Source organism: Girardinichthys multiradiatus, chromosome 3, assembly GCF_021462225.1.
Source record: "Girardinichthys multiradiatus isolate DD_20200921_A chromosome 3, DD_fGirMul_XY1, whole genome shotgun sequence".
In the NCBI taxonomy this organism is placed as follows: domain Eukaryota; kingdom Metazoa; phylum Chordata; class Actinopteri; order Cyprinodontiformes; family Goodeidae; genus Girardinichthys; species Girardinichthys multiradiatus.
In genome coordinates this window covers 26,810,359-26,835,227 of record NC_061796.1, presented here as the reverse complement: position 1 = coordinate 26,835,227, position 24,869 = coordinate 26,810,359, and the positions used below count along the sequence as shown (strand labels likewise).

The 24,869-nt window shown below is 42.4% G+C and overlaps 1 protein-coding gene across 2 annotated transcripts in view; it reads right to left on the bottom strand.

Moving 5' to 3' along the window:
- Positions 1-24,869, bottom strand: part of grik2 (glutamate receptor, ionotropic, kainate 2) — a 559,972-nt gene that overhangs the window by 59,547 nt on the left and 475,556 nt on the right. For both annotated transcript variants that reach the window (XM_047360664.1, XM_047360665.1), the window contains exon 14: positions 13,183-13,408. In XM_047360664.1, coding sequence (XP_047216620.1) covers positions 13,183-13,408 — 226 coding nt within the window. The remainder of the gene's footprint in view (positions 1-13,182; positions 13,409-24,869) is intronic.

The window sequence follows — 24,869 nt, the reverse complement described above, 5'->3', positions numbered from 1 at the left end:
TGCAGTCAATAACAGCCTGAAGTCTAGAAGGCATAGACGTCACCAGACGCTGGGTTTCATCCCTGGTGATGCTCTGCCAGGCGTCTACTGGAAATGTCTTCAGTTCCTGCTTATTCTCTGGGCATTTTTCCTTCATTTTTGTTTTCAGCAAGTGAGATGCATGCTCAATAGGATTCAGGTCAGGTGATTGACTTGGCCATTGAATAACATTCCACTTATTTAAAAAGCTTTTTGGTGGCTTTCGCAGTATGCTTCGGGTGGTTGTCCATCTGCACTGTGAAGCGGCGTCCAATGAGTTTGGAGGCATTTGGCTGAATATGAGCAGATAATATTGCCCGGAACACTTCAGAATTCATCCTCCTGCTTTTGTAAATAGTCACATCATCAATAAATACAAGGGAACCAGTTCCATTGGCAGGCATACAATCCCTTGCCATGACATTACCTCCATGCTTTACTGATGAGGTGGTATGGTTTGACTCATGAGCAGTTCCCTTTCTTTCTCTATACTCTTCTCTTCCAATCACTGTGGAACAAGTTGATCTTCGTCTCACGTATCCATAGAATGTGGTTTCACAATTGTAAAGGCTATATTAGATGTTTTTTGTCAAACTCTAATCTGGCCTTTCTGTTTTTTAGGCTCATCAATGGTTTGCATCTTGTGGCGAATCCTCTGTATTCTCTTTAGTGAAGTGTTGATTGTTGACTTTGACACACATTTTGACACACATTTTATTCATCGGCAGTTTTGGGCTTCACGGAGACGTGGCTGTGTGGATTAATACCGGACTCTGCGCTGCAGCTGGCAGGATTCCAGCTCTACAGAGCGGACAGAGACACGGAACTCTCCGGCAAAGCGAAAGGTGGAGGAATCTGTTTTTACCTCAACAGTGGTTGGTGCAACGACGTGACAGTGATTCAGCAGCACTGTTCTCCAGACCTGGAAGCCTTCATCATAAACTGTAAGCCTTTCTATTCCCCCCGTGAGTTTGCTTCGTTCATCCTGGTCGGTGTTTACATCCCGCCGCAAGCTAACGTGCAGGTCGCCGACCAGATACTGAGTGTGGAGCGGACCAACCCGGACTCCTTAGTAATCGTCGTTGGCGACTTTAACAAAGGTAATCTCACCCACGAACTCCCCAAATATAGACAGTTTATAAAATGTCCGACCAGAGAGGACAACATTCTGGATCACTGTTACACCACCATCAGAGACGCTTATCACGCCGTCCCACGTGCTGCACTGGGCCAATCCGACCACATCATGGTCCACCTGATTCCTGCATACAGGCAGAAACTAAAGCTCTGCAAACCTGTTGTGAGGACGATAAGGAAGTGGAGCAGTGAGGCTGTGGAGAATCTCCAGGCGTGTTTAGGCTGTACAGACTGGGATGTGTTCAGGACTACTACCAACAGTCTGGACGAGTACACAGAGGCTGTGACTTCCTACATCAGCTTCTGTGAGGACAGCTGTGTACCATCATGCACCATGGTGAGTTACAACAACGACAAACCCTGGTTCACAGCTAAACTCAGAAGGTTAAGACTGGATAAGGAAGAGGCCTTCAGGAGTGGGGACAAAGACATATACAGAGAGGCAAAGTACAAGTTTGGCAAGGCAGTGAAAGAGGCCTAACGACTGTACTCTGAGAAGCTCCAAAACCAGTTCTCGGCCAACGACTCTGCGTCTGTCTGGAAAGGGCTCAAGCAAATCACCAACTACAAGCCGAAAGCCCCCCACTCCGTCAACGACCGACGCCTCGCCAACGACCTGAACGAGTTCTACTGCCGCTTTGAAAGACAAATGGACAGTCCTGCAACCATCCCCCATGACGCCCCCCAACAGCTGCAGCCACAATCCACCACTCCCACCTCCCCAACCTCAAGAGGGGCCTTGGCACCTCCAACCCCCACCCTGAAGTTCCCCCCCACCAGCCCCCTATCCACGCCGAGGATGGCTTTTTCCATCCAGGAGAGGGACGTCAACAAACTCTTGAGGAGACAGAACCCCCGGAAAGCTGCTGGTCCGGATTCTGTCTCACCAGCCAGCCTGAAGCACTGCGCTGATCAGCTGTCTCCAGTCTTCACAGACATTTTTAACACCTCACTGGAGACATGTTATGTGCCAGCCTGCTTCAAGTCCTCCACCATCGTCCCTGTTCCCAAGAAGCCAAGGACCACAGGGCTTAATGACTTCAGACCCGTCGCCCTGACCTCTGTGGTGATGAAGTCCTTTGAGCGCCTTGTGCTCTCACACCTAAAAGACATCACCGACCCCCTCCTGGACCCCCTGCAGTTTGCCTACAGAGCCAACAGGTCTGTAGATGATGCAGTCAACCTAGCCCTTCACTTCATCCTCCGGCACCTGGACTCCACAGGAACCTATGCCAGGATCCTGTTTGTGGATTTCAGCTCTGCCTTCAACACCATCGTCCCAGTTCTGCTACAAGAGAAGCTCTCCCAGCTGAGTGTGCCCGACTCCACCTGCAGGTGGATCACTGACTTCCTGTCTGACAGGAAGCAGCGCATGAGGCTGGGGAAGCACGTCTCTGACTCCCTGACCATAAGCACCGGTTCCCCCCAAGGCTGTGTTCTCTCTCCTCTGCTCTTCTCCCTGTACACCAACAGCTGCACCTCCAGTCACCAGTCTGTCAAGCTTCTGAAGTTTGCGGACGACACCACCCTGATCGGACTCATCTCTGATGGTGACGAGTCCGCGTACAGATGGGAGGTGGACCATCTGTTGGACTGGTGCAGCCAGAACAACCTTGAGCTCAACGCTCTAAAGACAGTGGAGATGGTTGTGGACTTCAGGCAGAACCCAGCCGCACCTGCCCCCATCACCCTCTGTCACCCTCTGTGACTCCACAATTGACACTGTGGAATCTTTCCGCTTCCTGGGAACCATCATCTCCCAGGATCTCAAGTGGGAGCCAAACATCAGCTCCCTCAACAAGAAAGCCCAGCAGAGGATGTTCTTCCTGCGGCAGCTGAAGAAATTCAACCTGCCAAAGACTATGATGGTGCACTTCTACACAGCCATCATTGAGTCCATCCTCACCTCCTCCATCACCATCTGGTACGCCGCTGCTACAGCCAAGGATAAGGGCAGGCTGCAGCGTGTCATTCGGTCTGCTGAGAAGGTGATTGGCTGCAGTCTACTGTCGCTCCAGGAACTGTACACCTCCAGGACCCTGAAGCGGGCAGGGAAGATTCTGGCTGATCCCTCCCACCCCGGTCACAGACTCTTTGAGACTCTCCCCTCTGGCAGGAGGCTGCGGTCCATCCGGACCAAAACCTCACGCCACAAGAACAGTTTTTTCCCATTTGCCACCAGCCAGGTTAACAAAGCCCGGAAACCACCTTGACATTCTCCCTCCCCCCCCCCCCCCCCCCCCCCCCCTGTTCACCTGATTTGGACGAAAATGCCCTTAAATTAAAGCTGAAAGTTTGCAGTCAAAGCACATTTGGGTTGTTTCATTTCAAATCTATTGTGGTGGTTTATAGAGCCAAAAAGATTAGAATTTTGTCAATGTCCCAATATGTATGGACCTATATTCAAATGAACTGAACTGAAATAGTGCACTTCTAGTTATACCGACCATCCAAAGGTGGTTTTACACAAAAGCCTCATTCATTCAGCCACACTCACTTAGGTGCCATGCCCAGAGGCACATCAACAAGAGGCAGGGGAGGAAGCTGAATATGAACCCAGAACTTTCTGATTTCAAGACAACTACTCTTTCCCATTGAACCACAGTCACCCTTTTCGTTTTTTTTACCCCTGTTCCACCAGCACGGTCGGGCCCCTTTCAGTTCCCGAACGCGATTTGAAAACTGGTGATGTGTGTCTCCACCAACGAACAGAGGTTCCAGAGCTTGAACTCTGGTTTAAAGTTGGCACTGCAGAATACTCAGTGTTCTGCGGGAAATGCAACATCATCCGTGGGTGCGTCGAAGCTGCAGATAATAGAAGCAGCAAGTATCGTGGTGATGAAGAACATACAGTTTAAACATTATTTATATGTTTGCAAAAACAGACTAAACAAGCATTGTATACCTACTTATTTCCATTACACTCGCAGATGCTGAACACAGGCAAATTAAACCAATGGTAATTCCAAGATGGTAATTCCAATGGTAATTCCAAGATGAAACCAATGGTAATTCTATAAAGTGATTCCAGGAAATTTGTACGAAACCTAAACTTACAACTTATATTAAAAGTATAGATGTGTTTCAAAGAGAGTTATTTGTAAAGTTAAATATGACAAGAAGACAAAGTTCACTGTGTGTGCAGTTGAGAACTTGCACTCTTCCACTGGCAGTTGAAGCGGGCAAATTCGAAAGGGTTACTGAACGCCAACATTTATTTCAATCCAGTAGAGACTCATAATAAGAAACACAAAATGCAATTAGAAAAGTTACACAATTGATGTTTATTTGTTTGGTGCTCAGACCCCAGAGGAAGACATGAATGCTGATGATGCATGAACTTGATTGAATGTCTTAGAATTAGAATTGTCTTCCCCCAAAAGGCCGAGGCCAAACCGAGGCTGAAGTGCGATCGAATGGTTAAAAGGCTGACAGTAGGAGTGGAAAAGTAAAATGCCGGAAGTACCGGGCTATGAAGTAGATATGAAATGATGAGCGAGAAATGAGTTAGACAAAGTAAGAATGGAGGGAGATGAATGAATGCGATATGAAAGCGTGATTACGAGCATGAATGTGAGTGAGAGGGCCTGCGTAGGCCTGAGAAAGGCAAATGAGCAGCGAGCAATAATATCTAAGGCGCCGTGAAGGCGTGAACATGATGAGTGAATGAGTGAGCCTGCGTAGGCATAAGAATGGAAAATGAGCTGCGTAGGCAAATATGATAGGTGCCATGAAGGCTTGAAAATGATGATTGGATGCAAGTGAGTGAGCCTGCGTAGGCATAAGGATGGAAAATGAGCCACGTAGGCATATATGATAAGCACCACAAAAGGCATTAAAATGATGATTGGATGCAAATGGGTGAGCCTGCGTAGGCATAAGAATGGAAAATGAGCCCGTAGGTGATTATAAGAGTGCCCAAAAAAAAGCATGAAAATGATGAATGGATGCTGGAGAGTGCGGCTTTATAGGCTTTCTCTTGCGGAGGCTTGCGTATGGTGAGAGCTTTTGAAGCATGCAGTGGTGCGTGATTGTGCGAAACGTGTGAAAGACGAGTGGGCTGCATGAGTTGAATAAGACCATTCCCTGGAGGTTGTACCTGATTGGGAGGAGAATGAAGTGATGACAAAGAGGTAAGAGAATGAATGAATGAGGCTGATGATGCTTACGAAAAAACCTTGGGAAACAGGATAATGAATGAGATGAATCATTCCTGAGATGATAAAAGCGATGTAATAGGCCATCCATCACCAGTTATTGAATGAAGACTTACCTAAGAACTTAGAGACCTTTGAAAAGGAAGACCAAAACGGAAAGGAAGTCTGGACGAACGCATGAAGTGAAAGATGAAGAAGACCAGCGGCCTAGTTGTTGAAGGGAAGCTGAAGAAACTCCTTGAGTGGCTGCAGTGGTGGCTGCCCCTATTCTGAATGAATGGCCCAAAAACTGACCGGGGGGCAGGTTACATAGGATTAAGGTTTGTCTAAAATATTTAAGGAACCAGGAGGCACACATGGAGGCCCCTTCAGGAGTTAGAAAAAGGGGTGTGAGAGGTGAGCCAAGTTTATGACGTTTTGTAGCGAACTTAAACATGGCTTCAAAGGGACAAAAAGGGATATCGAGGCGGGCGATAGAAATGAAGCAAGGGCTTTTCCCTTTGGTGTGTTTAAGACAAAGTTTATAATTATCCGGATAGAACTTGAGGTCGAAAAAGTTATGTCTATATTCGGATCAAAAGAGTTATTAGGGGAAGTGAATTCACCCAGTCTAAGGAAGCCATAAAAAGCCAGGAGAAATGCACTGGAAAGGAAGAATTTTAAATAGGAAGAAAACGGGCTAGAAGAACGGGCTGTGATAAGAATTTTTAAAAGGGGAAGTGTAACTGGTCTCCGAGAGTCAGAGTGAGGAGCGCTATGTTTAGCAATACCTTTAAAACAGTTTGATATCATGATTTGAAAAAAGACTCAAGGTAGGTTCGGGGGAATATGTTATGATTCTGGCACGTCTGCTCTACCCTGTCTCCCTGGCTGCAATCAGCAGATTAAATGCACCTGGTGGTTGCTGCAGTGTAGTGCAATCTGTGGAATGCCAAGCACCTGTGTCTTCCCTGATATGTACTGAATCTGACAAGCAGAGGTGCCAGATTTTTGAAAGCCATTGTGTGAGTAGATATCCAGCGTTTCTTCCTGTCTGATCATTGTTCTTGACCTTGCCTTGCCTCTTGGGATTTTTGCCTCTGCCTGCTTCCTGTCGGACTATTTGGATTCTGGTTGTCGACCTTGTTTCCTGCATCTGGTTTATGCCTCTGCCTGCCCCTTGCCTGACGCCTTTTGTTCCGATCGTTGACCCTGTTTCTGTCCTTGGATTATTGAGCCAGCCTAGCCCTCGGATTATTCAGCCTGGAGTCACTTCTTACCTGTGCTGTGGAGATCACCGCCTGCCGCCCACTGAGGTTTCCCCTCTGGGTTTCAAGTTCCACGCAAGACAAAAGCAGGTTAGTGGCTTTTCTGATCCCTGCAAAATGTGGAGAGACTACAAGTCACTAATCCCTCTTTCTGCCTCAATGATTCCTGGAAGCTGTGAGGAGTGTTACCTGTGTGACGTCTTCCTGTGGCTGAATAAACCTTTTAAACTTTCAGTACTGTGTCTGGCTGAATCTTGGGTCCGCCTTTTTCTGATTCATAGCAGAACATTGTTTTGAAAATAAATTGATACCTGCCACTAAGCTCCTAATGTAGGGGAGTTTAAAATGGCAATATTGAAAACAGAAGGTTATAAAGGCTAGAACGGTTGAATAAGAACTGGTAAGAGGGGAGTGTTATGAGCAAGACAGAATTTAGCGAAGGTTTGCCAAGCAAAGGAATAAGATCTAAAAGTGGACGGAGCTAAACCTGATTTGCAATAATAGCCTGCTGATTGGAGAAGAGAATAAAGAGATTGGTTTAATCCAGCTTTAGATCTTCGAAGGGAGGAATCGGAGTGGGCTGAATGTTGGCTGACGGGCCGAGATTGTGGAAGACCTGAAATTTAGAGCGAGAAAGAGCATCGGCGAATGAGTTATAGTATCCTGGAACATGTTGGGCAGGATGAAATGAGCGAAGCAGGATCAATTTGGGCTGACGAAGATGAATCCTGGGGGGAAAAGCCAATGGGAGAAGAAGCGGCAGCGGTAGAAACCCTTGGTTTAGCGGCTGTGGAGGCCGAAGTCGAAGGAGGGCGACCCCGACGCCTTTTTGCAGGAGGGTTTGCTGATTTCTTGGTATGCTTTTTTGGCAAAGAGTAAGGCTGGGGAGGTGGAGAAGGAGAGGAATCTTGATCAGGCAGGAGTTCAGTGTTCTGGGCGAGGTGAGAAGGTTCCAGGTCAGAAGCTGGGAATATGTCGCTTGCTGTAAGATTAGAAGCTAAGCGGGCGGAGGAGGAGGAAGGCGGACGAGGATCCATCACTGAAAGTAGAGCGGAGCCGTCAGATTCGATGTCAGACATCTTTAAGCTAAAGTCGAAGCTTGGCTGACAGCTGGGAGATCCATGAATGGGAGACTTTAAATGCTGAGCCTTGAAGGATCATTGGCTGAGGATTACTCCGGACTTGATGCTGATTGGTTGGAGCGGAAACGCACAAAGAAGCCATTGGATGAAGCTGGAGGAGTGGGTGAGTCTCTCAGATTGAATTTTGGTCATTACTCCATGTGTGTTATGTGAGCTAAAATGTATTGAAAGTGCTTGGCAGTGAAGACTTTTGTATCCTTAAGAGTGTAATGTATTATACTGTGATTTAGCTTTTGTAAATGTTTGTCTTGCTTTGTGATTTCTGTTCGGTGGCCATCTTGCTGTTCTTTTTGTGTATCTGCATATGCAGGCAGGGCCCAATGTCATGGTGCATGACACTTAATAAATTCATAGAAAAAAAATAAAAATAACATATCATTATTCTTGGGCACCATTATGCATGGAATCACCGTCTCCTTTTTCGTATTAACAGAAGTTTATGGATGCTCTCTTGTTGCATTAAAAAGAAAATTGCACACAGCTCAACAAGCTCCACTGTCTTGCTACGACGCTGTGTAACACACACTGTTGATGAAAGTTCACGAACACGCGAACCAAACCGGTTTAGGAGCAAGAGTTGAAAAACGCTATTTGTGGACCATTTGTCACCATCCAAAAAGATATTTAAAAATCAAGTGATTTCAGTTTTACAGAGATCCTTTAAACCCTTACCCATTTTATGAGGTACACAGAGAAACCCTTTAGGCATGAACAGAGATTGAGGGAAGAAATGCAGCCTGCTGACAAGCCACATTTTTCCTGTTTCTTTCGTTGACTAATGCAGTCTAACAAAACTGAATGATGATAGATAGTCATTAGGGAAAGAAGATAAAACATGATGTATTTAGTAATAGTCAAAGATGTAAAGACAACAAAAGTAGATGTGGAATCATGATTTACTAAATGAACCTGATAGATGTTAATCGTTTGCAATCTGAGAACCAATAATTTTCTGTGCTAAAATAATTTGGGACACAAGTACCAAAATGACCAAGAGCAAAATCGAACAGGCCAATTCCTTGTGAGAGATCATGTTAAAATTAAAAGACATCAGTTGCCTGAAGGTGCCACCTTCATCTGTTCAAACAATTATATGCAATAATAAACAGTGTTGGAATGTCCAGCAATCATATCATTCTACAAAATGGAGACACGTTCTGTGTCCCAGAGATTACCGTGTTTTGGTTTAAATGTGCTTGGCAACTGCACAACTTTATGAATCCACACACACACCCTCTTTTCTGCTACCTATGCGATCCCTTCCCTTTTCCAATGGTTATAATCAGTCTGACAGAGAGATCCTTGTGGTTCTTAGTATAACAATGGCCACCAGTGGGCTCTAGATGGACAAACTGCATCTGTTTGTTTTACGTAGTACCCCTAAACATAGCCCATTCTAAAATGGCCAAACTCTAACACTCGGTACTTTAATCTAACCTCCCCAACAACCCCACACCATTCCAAACCCTTTGCGAAGTGCCTTGAGAAAACATGTGTTGTGAATTGGCACTATATAAATAAAACCGAATTGAATTGAACTGAATTGAATTATTATTAAAGTGCAAAAAAAGACAACATGAAGGATATGGGGTCTAAATACCAAAATTCCAACAAACTATTGAGAGAAGATGCCGAAAGGACAGCTAAAACATTAGACTCAAGTCATACAGATTAAAAGGCTATTTCACTGAATACCAAGAAAATTGTTGTGAACTGCTAAATTTGAAGTAAACAAATATCTAAAATTATTCACTCTCTCATTATTTTAGCAGTTAGCAAATAGAAATAATTTTGGCAGGGCTGCACAGTGGAGCAGTTGATAGCACAGTTGCCTTGCAGCAAGAAGGTCCTGGGTTTGAATCATTGCCTGGAGTTTTTCAAGTTTTCACTGTGCATGTGTGTATTCTCTTCGGGTACTCCAGCTTCCTCCCACAGTCCAAAAGCCTCATGGTTAATTGGTAATCTAAATTATCCTTAGGTATGAGTGTGTATGTACATGGTTGTTTGTCTTGTGTGTCTCTGTGCTGCCCTGATGCCCTGGGTGTACTGGGTCTCTTAACAAATGTCTGCTTGAGATAGTTTAGTTAAGATAACTGGTGCCTAAGACAGAAGTGGTGTAGTCTGATTTAAAGTAACATAGTGAGAATAAGAGGTTATGTAGCTTTTTAAGCATTTTTGTCAATATTTTGTAATAACTGAGCACACCAAATATGTATTTTTGCTTTCTTAAGGAGTCCATATTTGGTTTACCAAACTACTTCGTATATCTAATTCTTGCTAGTAGAAGCTTCATGCAGTGAACACATCATGAGAATGTTGTCCGACTTAGGCTACATTCACACTACAGGTCTTACTGCTCAATTCTGATTTTTTGGTGATATCTGTTTTTTGTTTTGCATGGTCGTTCACATTTCCAACCGCAGCCAGCATATTAACAACGCAGTATTTTTAAGAAAATCTAAAAGAAAGAGAGCCAGGTTTTTGGCCATGGCATTTTGTGGGGCAGTGACAACGTTGTCGGTACAGAGAAACATGTGGGTTCGTAGTTGAAACCAGCAGTGAGGTGAACTAAGGGTCCATTCCAAAACTGCAGGAGCTACCAGTTTGTTGACTGCTGTGGCTCTTACACTGTCCAGGTGCTAATGTTTGCTGATATCTGCTCTCTGTATAAGTCACTGTGATATTTGCTGAACAGGTTGCTGTATAGAAAGGTGGTGCACATATGGCAAAGAATACTAAAATGGTAGGAACAGCTATTCAAATACATTGTTTTGACTACACAAGAATGGCTCACAAAGGTGCAGAGATATTTATATATCTCCTTCCTATAACCACTGCTGAGCACATGCTGCCACAGATGAGAGCTTACTTTTCAGCCTTTTATTCCTTTCCCCTTTCTGTCTTTTTTGTTTTGTTTTAGTGAAACACAGGTATAGTCTAAGCAATATGAATAGATATAACTGAAATAAACAGTTGAAAAAAATTGTAATGTGTTTCAAAGGATTTCATACCATGGTCATCTTGGCAAAGCATCTAATGCATGCATAAGATCTTGTGCACAGGGACACACACTGCAGAAAAGCTGGGCAAGGACCACACCAGTCAAGAAATGCAATCACCCAAAGCAAATATTGCCAACCTCCAATGTTTTCACACACAGCTAAACAGTCACTCAAATTACCTTTTGTGGCTGAGCAACAGAGCATACACAAACAGCAGCGAATGACCTGCACAACATGCACACTCCCCAAGGACATTTTTCTCATTCATCTAGAAGCTGCTACTGGATATCATATATCCTCCACAGCAAGGATTTTTTTTTAAAGATGAGTTCTTTTTGGACTACAGTGTCTAAAAGATGCAAATTATTACTAGGTTTCAAAGTCTTCCATACTCTTAGTTTGAATATACAGGTCCTTCTCAAAAAATTAGCATATTGTGATAAAGTTCATTATTTTCTATAATGTAATGATGAAAATTTAACATTCATATATTTTAGATTCATTGCACACTAACTGAAATATTTCAGGTCTTTTATTGTCTTAATACGGATGATTTTGGCATACAGCTCATGAAAACCCAAAATTCCTATCTCACAAAATTAGCATATTTCATCCGACCAATAAAAGAAAAGTGTTTTTAATACAAACAACGTCAACCTTCAAATAATCATGTACAGTTATGCACTCAATACTTGGTCGGAAATCCTTTGGCAGAAATGACTGCTTCAATGCGGCGTGGCATGGAGGCAATCAGCCTGTGGCACTGCTGAGGTCATATGGAGGCCCAGGATGCTTCGATAGCGGCCTTTAGCTCATCCAGAGTGTTGGGTCTTGAGTCTCTCAACGTTCTCTTCACAATATCCCACAGATTCGCTATGGGGTTCAAGTCAGGAGAGTTGGCAGGCCAATTGAGCACAGTGATACCATGGTCAGTAAACCATTTACCAGTGGTTTTGGCACTGTGAGCAGGTGCCAGGTTGTGCTGAAAAACGAAATCTTCATCTCCATAAAGCTTTTCAGCAGATGGAAGCATGAAGTGCTCCAAAATCTCCTGATAGCTAGCTGCATTGACCCTGCCCTTGATAAAACACAGTGGACCAACACCAGCAGCTGACACGGCACCCCAGACCATCACTGACTGTGGGTACTTGACACTGGACTTCTGGCATTTTGGCATTTCCTTCTCCCCAGTCTTCCTCCAGACTCTGGCACATTGATTTCCGAATGACATGCAGAATTTGCTTTCATCCGAAAAAAGTACTTTGGACCACTGAGCAACAGTCCAGTGCTGCTTCTCTGTAGCCCAGGTCTGGGGAATGCGGCACCTGTAGCCCATTTCCTGCACACGCCTGTGCACGGTGGCTCTGGATGTTTCTACTCCAGACTCAGTCCACTGCTTCCGCAGGTCCCCCAAGGTCTGGAATTGGCCCTTCTCCACAATCTTCCTCAGGGTCCGGTCACCTCTTCTCGTTGTGCAGTGTTTTCTGCCACACTTTTTCCTTCCCACAGACTTCCCACTGAGGTGCCTTGATACAGCACTCTGGGAACAGCCTATTCGTTCAGAAATTTCTTTCTGTGTCTTACCCTCTTGCTTGAGGGTGTCAATAGTGGCCTTCTGGACAGCAGTCAGGTCGGCAGTCTTACCCATGATTGGGGTTTTGAGTGATGAACCAGGCTGGGAGTTTTAAAGGCCTCAGGAATCTTTTGCAGGTGTTTAGAGTTAACTCGTTGATTCAGATGATTAGGTTCATAGCTCGTTTAGAGACCCTTTTAATAATATGCTAATTTTGTGAGATAGGAATTTTGGGTTTTCATGAGCTGTATGCCAAAATCATCCGTATTAAGACAATAAAAGACCTGAAATATTTCAGTTAGTGTGCAATGAATCTAAAATATATGAATGTTAAATTTTCATCATGACATTATGGAAAATAATGAACTTTATCACAATATGCTAATTTTTTGAGAAGGACCTGTATTAAGGTTTAGTTTAAGAACGTGTTCTAAAACTAACCAAGCAACTAGGGTAAATATTAGAAACAGAATTAGTAGTGTTTGTTTAATTTAAGTGGACTTCTTCCAAATAATCATGGTCAAATATTATTGCTATCAAAATGTGTGTGTGTGTGTGTGTGTTCAATCTGTTCCATACCATAATGATCTCTACACTAAGTCTGCGTGAAGAACATTTACCTTCATTCCATATATTTAAATTCTTTATATATATATTTTTAACCATAGTGTGAACAAGCTGCTTTATCTTGGTTTTCCCCTGCCACATGCATTACAATACTTAGCAGATAACTCATGGATTATTACTAGTAATAATCCATGTGTTATCTACTAATATCAGACCCCTAAAGTACAATAACTTTCTTTTTCCTGTGGTTTTTTTGAAGGCATATATAATTTGCCTTAAAGATGCAACAGCAGATATTTTACCTCACCAAGACATGCTATGTACTTTTGATATTCATACCCATTGGTGTTCCAACTCCATAGGCTTTGGAGTCAATAAGGCCTCCAATCTGTGTGAGGTTGCAGTTGCGCTGTGTTACAAACTCGATGGTTGTAGACTCCATGAGGAATGCGTAGTCAGAGGTGAGCACACGGTGAATGCCTTCCTCAATATTCTTCACCATCACTGAGTGCCTCCGACTGCTCATAAACTCCCACATCTTATCATATGTAGAGATCTTTGTTTTCTGAAATGATATGTGTAAGAGAAATGTTAATAGTCTTAGTGACCAAAGGGAAAAATAACAGAATGATCCTTTACATAATCTCTTTCAATGCTAGAAATCCATGTGGCCTACAGAACCCATAACAAACTGTCACATTCAGATTTTCTTTAGGAAAATTCATAATTTGCTCCAGTAGAACTTTATTACACAGCCCAAAACTTAATATGCTCTGGACTTTGGAATAAAGACGATCTGCTGAAAAGGAGAACATAGCCTGAGCATGCTTAATAGCAGTAGGAATGCAATTAAAAAAACATATATATTTATCTTTGATTTTTGTGGTGCTCCTATTACCTTTACATAGAAGAAGTAATGGCATTTTCAGTGCCTGCGAGCCTCACTTTTTATACCTGTAATCACTGAGATGAAGCCAGGAGTGTTTTAGTCTCTAGGGGAGCAGATTTAAAGGCATTTTTGAAACCATTTGAAACCTAATTAAGTCACATCTTCAAGGTCCCGCCCACCATTATTGTGTGTAATGACTTTTTGTGACTAGTCGATATTTTAGATCAACTGGGTGATTTGTGGAGTGCCTATCAGAATCTTCTGGAGTCACCCCTGACAAATCAGGCGATTGAGCATGCAAGCTTCAGACTGCTGATAAGGCCAGAGCACAGGCTGTGAATACATGGATTGTAAGACAACCACCTACACTCTGAGGGAGGAAGAGAGCCAAGATGGGCTTCCGAAGCCCTACATAGAGGTTCAGATAATATTACATGGAAAGCATAAAGGTGTACACCATGAATGGCTACCAAACCAATGAGCTTATAAAAAGCCACCCACAGTACTGTAATAAATAGCTGACATTCTTGTTTCAAAGAAGGCAACAGTTTCCCAGCCCACTACGTCTTTCAGATCCAAATCAAAATGACGTCCTTCTTATCTGATTGTAACAAGAAAACCTCTCTCAGATACAGTTTTTTTGCATGTCTCTGCTCAGATATGATGACCTCTTCTTAAGAGTTCAAAAAGCTCAACTTAATCCCTTTATCGCAGTAGAGTGGCTATTGGTAAAGGCTTTACCATCTCCTGTTCAATTTAAATTTATGAAGCTGATTTCTGTCTCGTGGTTATTATTATGAATATATTTTTTAAATATTAAATATGATTATTTTGTTAAATAATTATTCGGTCTGTTAAGTGTTGTCCAGTGAATATCAGCCCAATAAAGCGGTGGTATTAGGACCAGGGGTGAAAGTAGTTTTAAATTCTTGCCAGTACTTAGGGGTGGAGCTAAAAGGGGGTGCTGGGGAAGCACTGGGGGCATATATATATATATATATATATATATATATATATATAGTGTGTGTGTGTGTGGTAATTGTTACTCTTATCTGTGCCCCCCTCGAGATCTCTCTCTCTCTCTTAGCAAAGTCCAAACTAAACTAATTAAAACGTATCAATATTTTACTTTAATGTAGGCTATACAGGTCCTTCTCAAAATATTAGCATATTGTGATAAAGTTCATTATTTTCCATAATGTCATGATGAAAATTTAACATTCATATATTTTAGATTCATTGCACACTAACTGAAATATTTCAGGTCTTTTATTGTCTTAATACGGATGATTTTGGCATACAGCTCATGAAAACCCAAAATTCCTATCTCACAAAATTAGCATATTTCATCCAACCAATAAAAGAAAAGTGTTTTTAATACAAAAAACTTCAAGGTCTGGAATCGGCCCTTCTCCACAATCTTCCTCAGGGTCCGTTCACCTCTTCTCGTTGTGCAGCGTTTTCTGCCACACTTTTTCCTTCCCACAGACTTCCCACTGAGGTGCCTTGATACAACACTCTGGGAACAGCCTATTTGTTCAGAAATTTCTTTCTGTGTCTTACCCTCTTGCTTGAGGGTGTCAATAGTGGCCTTCTGGACAGCAGTCAGGTCGGCAGTCTTACCCATGATTGGGGTTTTGAGTGATGAACCAGGCTGGGAGTTTTAAAGGCCTCAGGAATCTTTTGCAGGTGTTTAGAGTTAACTTGTTGATTCAGATGACTAGGTTCATAGCTCGTTTAGAGACCCTTTTAATGATATGCTAATTTTGTGAGATAGGAATTTTGGGTTTTCATGAGCTATGCCAAAATCATCCGTATTAAGACAATAAAAGACCTGTAATATTTCAGTTAGTGTGCAATGAATCTAAAATATATGAATGTTAAATTTTCATCATGACATTATGGAAAATAATGAACTTTATCACAATATGCTAATATTTTGAGAAGGACCTGTATATATAAAGAACCGGATATGGGACTTGTACATGAAGGACTTTTTGTCTAGATTATATGATTATTTGGAAAAATAATTATACAAGAGATGTTATATCTTGTTGTAAGATGACACATTTGTTTTCTTCATGTTGTTATTAAATAAATACTTGAAGGGGAAGTCTGAACTCCAATTAGCTATGATGGAAACTTTAGCATAGTTGACGCCGTATACTGTTGGGTGCTTTCCAACAGCTGTATACTCTTGGAAAGCCGAGTTTGGTGCTAGCATAGCAGCTATCAACATGGATGTAAGTGAGCTGAGATGCATCATGATTGGGATGGAGTGCTCGCTGTCAACACATATGGATATACTGTCTCACTCCAAAACAAAGTGAATAAATTCTCTACTCAACTTGCAATCCTTGGCGAGAAATGTGAATACGTGGAAGCAAAATCTCATCAAAATAATTTTAGGACTGTGGAGGTAGTCAAGAACTTTATTGACTCAACACAGCCATGGTCTCCATGCTGCTGAAATAAGGTTTAGTTCTGGATAAGGAATCTGCAGCGGACCCGGTGAGCACCCCCATCCTGTAACTGCCCGCTTAAACTACTATTCAGAATATGTCGACATCCCATAACATGCCAGAGTCCAACAAAGGACAATGTAGGACCAATCTTGGCATAATTAAGAATATATACAGAAATAAATAAATGAATGTAGAAAATAATTACTGGGCCAAAAAGTAGCGCACCATTAAATCCAATACAAAATGCAATGCATATATATATATATATATATATATATATTTTTTATTTTATTTTATTATTTTTTATTTTTTTATTTTAATCCACTATTTTTTATTCAAACCACAAATTTTCAAATCATATATTTTCCTTGATCTCTGTTATTTTTCTTAGTTTATTTAATACAAGTGAATTTCTTGCTGTTTCCAAGGTGACAAAATTCCAAGGTGAAAGATGTATCACACCAGCCTATTATTGTCTCAGACCAAGAGATCTTTTGATATCTCCTGTCACCTGGGCCTCACTATCCTACTCAGTGAAGTTTTAATTTATTACTGTTATCAAATGTCAAATTTCATAAACGTATCACATCGTCAATTAATGAATTTATCCTTAATCAGTTCAATACTGTCCCAATTTCACATTCCTTACTGGGAAAATCTTTAAAAGCTTACCTATGAGGTCAGACTATTTCTTACTCTGGTTACTTAAAAAAAGTACAATAATCTCAAACTCGGAGGATCTCTGTCAATATTGGCGTTATGTACCAAGAGCTTGCAGTTGATCTGTCTATTGATCTAATAAAGCACAGAGTGTCCCCACAGACTAAGCCTGTCCTCATTACAACTGCCGATGCGAAACGACTGTTATTACACTGTCGAGCAAAATAACATGAAAACGATGACAAGGCAGGGTGTCATAATTGCGGGTTAGTGGTAGGACCAAAGTGCAGAGAAGGATGCCAAGAGCCAGCGGAATGAAGGTAAGTTGAGTTTTAATTACTCTCACTCACAGTACTTGGACAGGGAGACTAGGAGTATGACATGCTCCAACCAGACCAGAATACAGAACACCCGACATCAGGTTAGGAAACAAGTCACAGTACCAGACACTACAGAATGGCAAGGAAGACAGGACTAACACAACAAGGAACTAGCGGAGAATAGCTTAAATACAAACAGGGGAAGCAGGCTCAACCAATAACTAGAGGGACCAGGTAATCAGGGGAACTAGGAACAGGTGTGGGTCAGACTGCAGGGAGACAGACGGAGTGAAACCAATTACCAGGTCAAAAACACAGAACTAAGGGTAAACTAAGGACCAGACCAGGAGAAATAAACAAAAACACAAACTCAAAACACAGAAACTGGCTGGATATAACATAGGGAAGCTAAGAGCTCACCAACTGTCTTCACATCGTATTCCTCGTATCAGGGATAAGTTTGGAATACAGCATGACCAACCAGTTTCCATTCATTCAGTTTTTACATAATTTTACTCCTCGCTGTATAGGTCTGAACTCTTACCAGCCACGATGGATATGCATAACTTATTGGACAAACTTTTCCGGCTTCCCATTGGCATGCGGTAGGTGAATTGGACCTGCCAATAAAAAGTCAAGAACTCACTCTTGCGCCACAAAGTACGCAAAAACAATAAGGCCATTTGCTGCTGTAGAATTTTACAAGGCATTTCAAAGTTAATTTGTTCCAATACTGTCTTCAGTTGAATCTGGCCAAGGGGTTAGGACCTATACATTTGGGCCCTAGCCATGTAATGGAACATGGACTCGAACTCTGCATGAACAAAGAGACTGGTAAAAACACTGAATTCCTAAACACACCACATTAACCGACAGCCTAGGAAAGCGGAGTCACAGCTGTAATTAAAATACTTTTCCCAGCCACGTCTCTTTCTCATAACCTGTGGCAGCCCAGGTGATTGCATCGGGGAGAGCGCACAAGAACCTGAATGTCTTTGAAACTCGAAGAATCCTTGGATCCAAAGTTGACTATGATCTGATGTATTTCAGTCGATTGAAGAACCGGCAACTGTTAAGGACTGATCTGCTTTATGCATGATTTTACTGCTCTGAGAGAAAGCGGGATACCAATCACATCATCTCAGTAGCAAAAGCTATCCCTAAGCTGCTACTGACAGCAGTCTTCTTTGTTCGCCTTTGCTACTTAACTTAATGTCCTTCGGACCTTTTCCATTCCTGTTCATCAGAACGGTTTATGTCAGAGGTAGTGTCCGGGCAGAGAAAATTAGTTTAGGATAAAACAATATATATATATATTGTGTTTTTCATGGTGTTTGCTTTTGTTTATGGTTCTAAAGTTGAACTATTTGAGCGCTAACAGGTCACAGAGCATGAGGTTATAAGCTACATTGGCTTGGTTTGGAAGTTGAGACAAACTTTATTTCAATGCGATGTTTTAAATACTAATGATGTAAGTTTGCTCCATTTTATCTGTGTTTTTCCTTCATGTCCTTGCTCTAACCTGCTAAAAATAGGTTGGATTATTGACTAAAACATCCTAAATGTTGTCCCTGCTAGCGGCTAATAAGCTAACAGATCTGCTTAAACCGCACAGGAGAGAGAATGTTTACAACATAACCCATTTCATTCGCTCCATAATCATTAGATAATGCAACATCAGCGCAATGTCAGCTCTTGTATACATATTAATATTTGTATTAATGATATTTCAAGCACATGTGCAACCACAAGGCTTGCTAATTAGGCTATTTTCCTTTGTGAGCTAAAACCACTAACTAATGTGGTCTTCTCAAGCATCCCAGAATGGTCAGAGGAGGATTCCGTATCCACAGTGTGTGAATGTCTTCATCATCAGATGAAACTCCCAAGTAACAAGGTAAAAAACATCACATTACATCGTGTTCACCAGCTTGGAGGTAAGAAGCCCGATAACAACCAGCCTCGGCCTATTGTTGCACAGTTTTAGCACTATAAGGAAAAGAGCAGGTCAGAAGTCTGGGCAGAGCTACAGGGAACGTACTTCAGCGTTGATGATCAGGTTCCAAGATCCATGATAGGAGGCGAGTATTATTCCCAGTTGTGAAGAAATATATCACTGAAGGCACCAGAGCTACAGTGGCTCTATGTCAAACTCTATGTGAATGGTCACAGAATTAATCGTCATGTTCAGAAACTGGGAGATCACTCCGTGGCTTTATTAGGAGCAACAGCAGGTTAATCTAAAACATGTAACACTGGTTTGATAAGAAGTTAGAAAACTGGCAATTGTAATCTAATGTAAAGCACAGCTCAGCATGATGTTTACATTGTTTGATGTGGGTGGGGCCAAGGCTGGCCTTTTAGCTATCTGCTCCTTTTTGTCTCCTAGCATTTTGTTTGTTACCCATTTATCTATGACCTCCTCTCGCCCACAGCACCTTCTTAACTTTCTGTCTTTTTCTCAGCTATACCTCTGCTTCTGGACTTTATTTTAGTAAATCCCAAGCACTACAATTCCACTTGGGTCTATCTGTTTCTATGGTGACATGCACTGTCCAACTTTAGCTACACACGCACAACTAAGGGCACACTAAGGTTTGTCAAATGGAATGTGCTTGGAGCCAGCACCAAAGACAAAAAGTTAAAGATTTTTAACCAGCTTAAAAGACTACAGGCAGACATTGTCTTATTACAAGTGATTCATAAATCTGCCACAGCTGCAAATTATCTTAAATCACCTGAGTTTCCTAATTTGTTTTCTGCTTCTTATAATTCCAGGCAAAGAGGAGTAGCTATTTTAATTCACAAAATATAAACTTTACAGTATTAGGTAGAGTTACAGATCCAGAGGGTAGATTTATAATAATAAAAATATCTATACATAACCAATATTTTAAAAAAGACTGGACTTCATATTTGGGGTATAATGACCTTCCTCATAAATCAACATCTGTTCTCTGGGAGGCAAGGAAAGGAGTCATGAAAGATAAAATAATCTCATTCTCAACACATAAGAAGAAAAAGGAAAACAAACGTATTCAGGAATTAGAAGAAACCATTAAACTGTTAGAAGCTTCGCAGGAGGAGAAAATGCTGGGCACACTCTAAAGCAAAACTATAATTGAATTCAATTATTAACACAAATCCCAAATCTTAGTACAACAAATTGGAATAGAAAACAATATAACATGGCAATAAATCACGTAGCTTTTTAGCTAACCAGGTTACATAAAAAAGAAAGGACAACTACATTTGCTGTTAAAAACTCGACAGATAATACAGTTTATGATCCTAAAAGAATAAGCAGCACTTTCAGAGATTTCTACAAAGCTTTATACATACCACAGATAGGCCCGTCAGATAACGACACTGATCAATTTCTGGGTAAAGTAACAATTCCTAAATTATCAGATAATCAAGCGATGGCCCTGGATTTACCACTGACTTCAGCCTAAACCCAAGAAGCTCTCACAAGCACGCCTAACAAAAAGGCTCCAGGGCCAGATGGATTCTACAAAGAATTCTGGAGTATTTTGATTCCAACATTCCAAAGAATGTTGCGGGAAACCAAAGAAAATGGCAGACGCTCACCAAATATAAATTCTGCATTACATTACTCTCCTGGTAAAACCAGGAAAATACCCAATATTTCCTACCAGCTACTGTCCCATTTTCCGTAATAACGTTGATCTCAAAATAATCGGTAATTTTTAATTTCATAGAGTTAACTGGAAATTCTTGTTTGCAAACTTGAATAAATTTGGTTTTGGAAATTCTTTCATAAAATGGTTAAAAATATTATACAATTCCCCAACAGCATGTATCAGGACAAATAACCAAACATCTTCCAGCTTCTGTTTTCAGAGAGCTACCAGGCAGGGATGCCCACTTTCCCACTGATTATTTGTTATTTATTGAACCACTAATGGCAGCAATCAGGCAAACTAAAGATATTAAAGGCATAAAATGCATAAATATTGAACATAAAATCAGTCTTTATGTAAATGATGCATTACTTTTTCTCCAGCATTCACAAACCTCTCTCTCAGGTAATTGGATTGATAAATTATTTCTCAATAGTTTCAGATTATTCTATAAATTGGTTAAAATGTTGTCGGTTTCTGGGAGTTGCTGACTTTATTTTGCATGATGAAATTCTGCATGATGAATTTCTCGTCCTGAACGGACCACCATGGAGAAATATATTTCTGAGTCTCTGGCAGCTGGAATCATCCGCCCATCATCCTCTCCACTTGGTGCTGGTTTTTTCTTCGTCGGAAAAAAGGATGGATCATTACGCCTATGTATTGATTACTGTGGACTAAATCAAATCACTGTTAAGAATAAATATCCCTTACCATTACTCTCACCTTTGAACCAGTCCATGGTTCCACTGTGTTCAGCAAGTTGGACCTACGGAATGCTTACCACCTCGTCTGCATCCGCAAGGGTGACGAGTGGAAGACAGCATTAAAGACCCCCCTAGGGCACTTTGAATATTTAGTTATGCCTTTTGGACTTAGCAATGCGCCAGCAGTGTTTCAGGCACTAGTAAATGACATACTGAGAGATTTTTTGAATATATTTGTTTTTGTGTACTTAGATGACATTCTCATTTATTCTAAGAACTTCATTGAACATCGCCACCATGTCCGTCAAGTCCTGCAACGTCTCCTGGAGAATCGGCTTTTCATTTAAGCAGAGAAGTGCGAGTTCCATAAGAGTTCAGTCACCTTCCTGGGGATCATTCTAGAGGGTGGGCAGGTTCGCTCCGACCCGGACAAGATCAAAGCAGTCTTGGAATGGCCACTCCCTGATTCACGCAAAAAGCTCCAGGTATTCCTTGGATTTGCAAATTTATATCAAAGATTTATCCGCAGCTACAGCCAAACTGCTGCTCTCCTAACTGCATTAACTTCTTCCAAAATCCAGTTCAAATGGAATCCGGAGGCAGATCGCGCTTTTCACCTGTTTCACCGGTGCCCATTCCGGTCCACCCTAACCCAGCTAAACAGTTCACGTTAGAAGTAGATGCCTCATACATGGGAGTTGGGGCTGTACTGTCTCAATACTCTGAGACAGTACTGAACTGCTTCATCCTTGTGCCTTTTTCTCCCGCAGATTAACAAACGCTGAACGAAACTATGATGTGGGGGACAGAGAATTGCTAGCCATCAAACTGGCCCTGGAGGAGTGGCGACACTGACTGGAGGGTGCCAAGCATCCAATTTTGGTATGGACGGACCACAAAAATTTGTCTTAACATTCAGCTTAACAATCTTTTTTTTTCCCGGTTTAACCTCTGCATTTCTTACAGAGCTGGCTCTAAGAATCAGAAGCCTGATGCCCTTTCCCGTCAGTTTTCTTCCAACAACTCAGAGAAACAACCTGCTCCCATCTTACCTCCCAGCTGCATAATAGGCTCACTAACCTGGGAGATTGAGAGTTTAGTCCAACAAGCCTTACGACATGAACCTGATCCTAAGACCGGACCATCTAACCATACTTATGTTCCCACCTCTGTTCGAGCACGATTAATCCACTGGTTCCATTTGACCAAGTTTTCTGCTCACCCTGGAACCAGTCGGACAGTGGTTTTAATCTCTAGGAGATTCTGGTGGCCGTTGTTACACAAGGATGTGACTGAATATGTCAAAGCGTGTGCCACATGTGCCCAAAACAAGCCCTCTAACCAGCCTCCGGCAGGTTTACTCCAGCCCCTCAGTATCCCAGCATGCCCTTGGTCCCACATTGCTCTTGATTTTGTTACTGGACTGCCTAACTCTCACGATCCTTACTATTGTTGACTGCTTCTCCAAGGCCTGTCACCTCATTCCCCTTAAGAGATTACCTTCTGCTTTCCGAAACTGCAAATTTACTGGTCAAACATGTATTTCGGCTTCATGGGATACCACTTGAAATCCTTTCTGACCGAGGTCCCCAATTTACCTCCCAAGTGTGTAGACAATTTTGTGCTGCTTTAGAAGCCAAGGTTTCTCTGACTTCAGGTTACCACCCACAGTCTAACATGAATCAGGAGCTCGAAAGTATCCTCAGATGTTTGACTTCCTCTAACCCCATAGACTGGAGTAATTTTTTACCTTGGGTGTAATACTCACATTATGCTCACATCTCATCTGCAACTGGTCGTTCCCCTTTGAGGTCTCGCTAGGCTATCAACCACCATTGTTCCCCACTGACCAGAAGGAAATAGCTGTTCCATCTGTCAGACATCCCATTCGCCGCTATAAGTGGGTTTGGGATTCTATTGTCCGGGCCCTTCAAAGAACTGCACTCCAAAACAAACATTTTGCTGATAGATGGCGCCGGCCGGTACCTCTGTATCAACCTGGTCAAAAGCTCTGGCTATCCTCCCAGGACATCCCAGGACTCTCTCCAGGAAACTTTCTCCTAGGTTCATAGGTCTGTCTGAGATTGTATCAGTTATTAGTCCCACCACTGATCGCCTCCGTCTCCTGCCCAGTTTCCGGATCCATCCCACTTTTCATGTGTCCCAGCTTAAACCAGTGTCCACCAGCAGGCTTTGCCCTCCGGCCGAACTCCCACCACCCGCCCGGGACTTTCAGGGGCATCCCATGTATTCGGTGGACTCCTGTCGGCGGGGTAGGGGCTGGCAATACCTCATGGATTGGGAGGGTTGTGGTCTTGAAGACCATTCTTGGGTTCCTCGGTCGTTCATCTGCGACCCCTCTTTGATTAGTGACTATCGTTCTTCTGTTGGTTCTTCTGGGCCGCCAGGCGGCGGCCGTTGAGGGGGGGATGATGTTGGGTTCTGGGAGTTGCTGACTTTATTTTGTGCCTGCTATTAACTATGTTTCACCCCTAGGGGCCGCTTTTGCTCTGGTGGGTAAGGACAGGTGTTTCCCATCTCCGTGATCAGCAGGGAGATTTAAAGGAGCATGCTGCCAGCACTTCGATGCCTGAGTGTTTTGCCTCTGTGATAACATTCAACTGGCCAAGTTTGAGACTTTCATGTTTTTGCTAAGCCTAGACTTATTAGTCTTGTCCTTACTTATTTCCAGGCTCAATTTTGGACACAGCTCAAGCTCCTTTGGAGGACCTACCTGACTTCGCCTTTCATGCCAAGATTTCAAGTTTGGATTCCCAGTCAAGTTCTGCTGGCAGCAACCGGACTCCATACCCTCAGCTTCCTCCGAGTGAACCCTGCCCACCCTCCAGCGAGCGCCACCTCTGGACTCCGTCTGAAAGGAAGCACCGAACCTAAGTTCTGATCCTTGGGAAGGATCAATTAAATCTACATAAGCAGGCTTACCAAGCTTACCAGACAGGGAACCTTATTCCTCCGGCACGCCATCTTCACCTACAAACTGTAAGATACCTAACACAGCTAATCTTCATTGTTACAATCCACCACTTACCTGTTACCTCTCCATGCAGCCAAGGGATCACATCTTTACCAATTCTGTGATAAAATAAACCCTTTAAACTTCATAATCTTTCTGAGTGTTTTCTGCATGTGGGTCAAATCGGCAACAAACAGAATGACAAATCTACAGGTATTCCAATTCATTATTCTTTTCACAATTTGCTTATTACACAACTGCAGTCAGGAAATATTACAAATTTGGGTATTATGTTTCTCTTAGATTGGCTGACTTATCAAAACTAAACCACATCTCGCTAAAAAAAAGTGGAAGATGATCTTGCTAG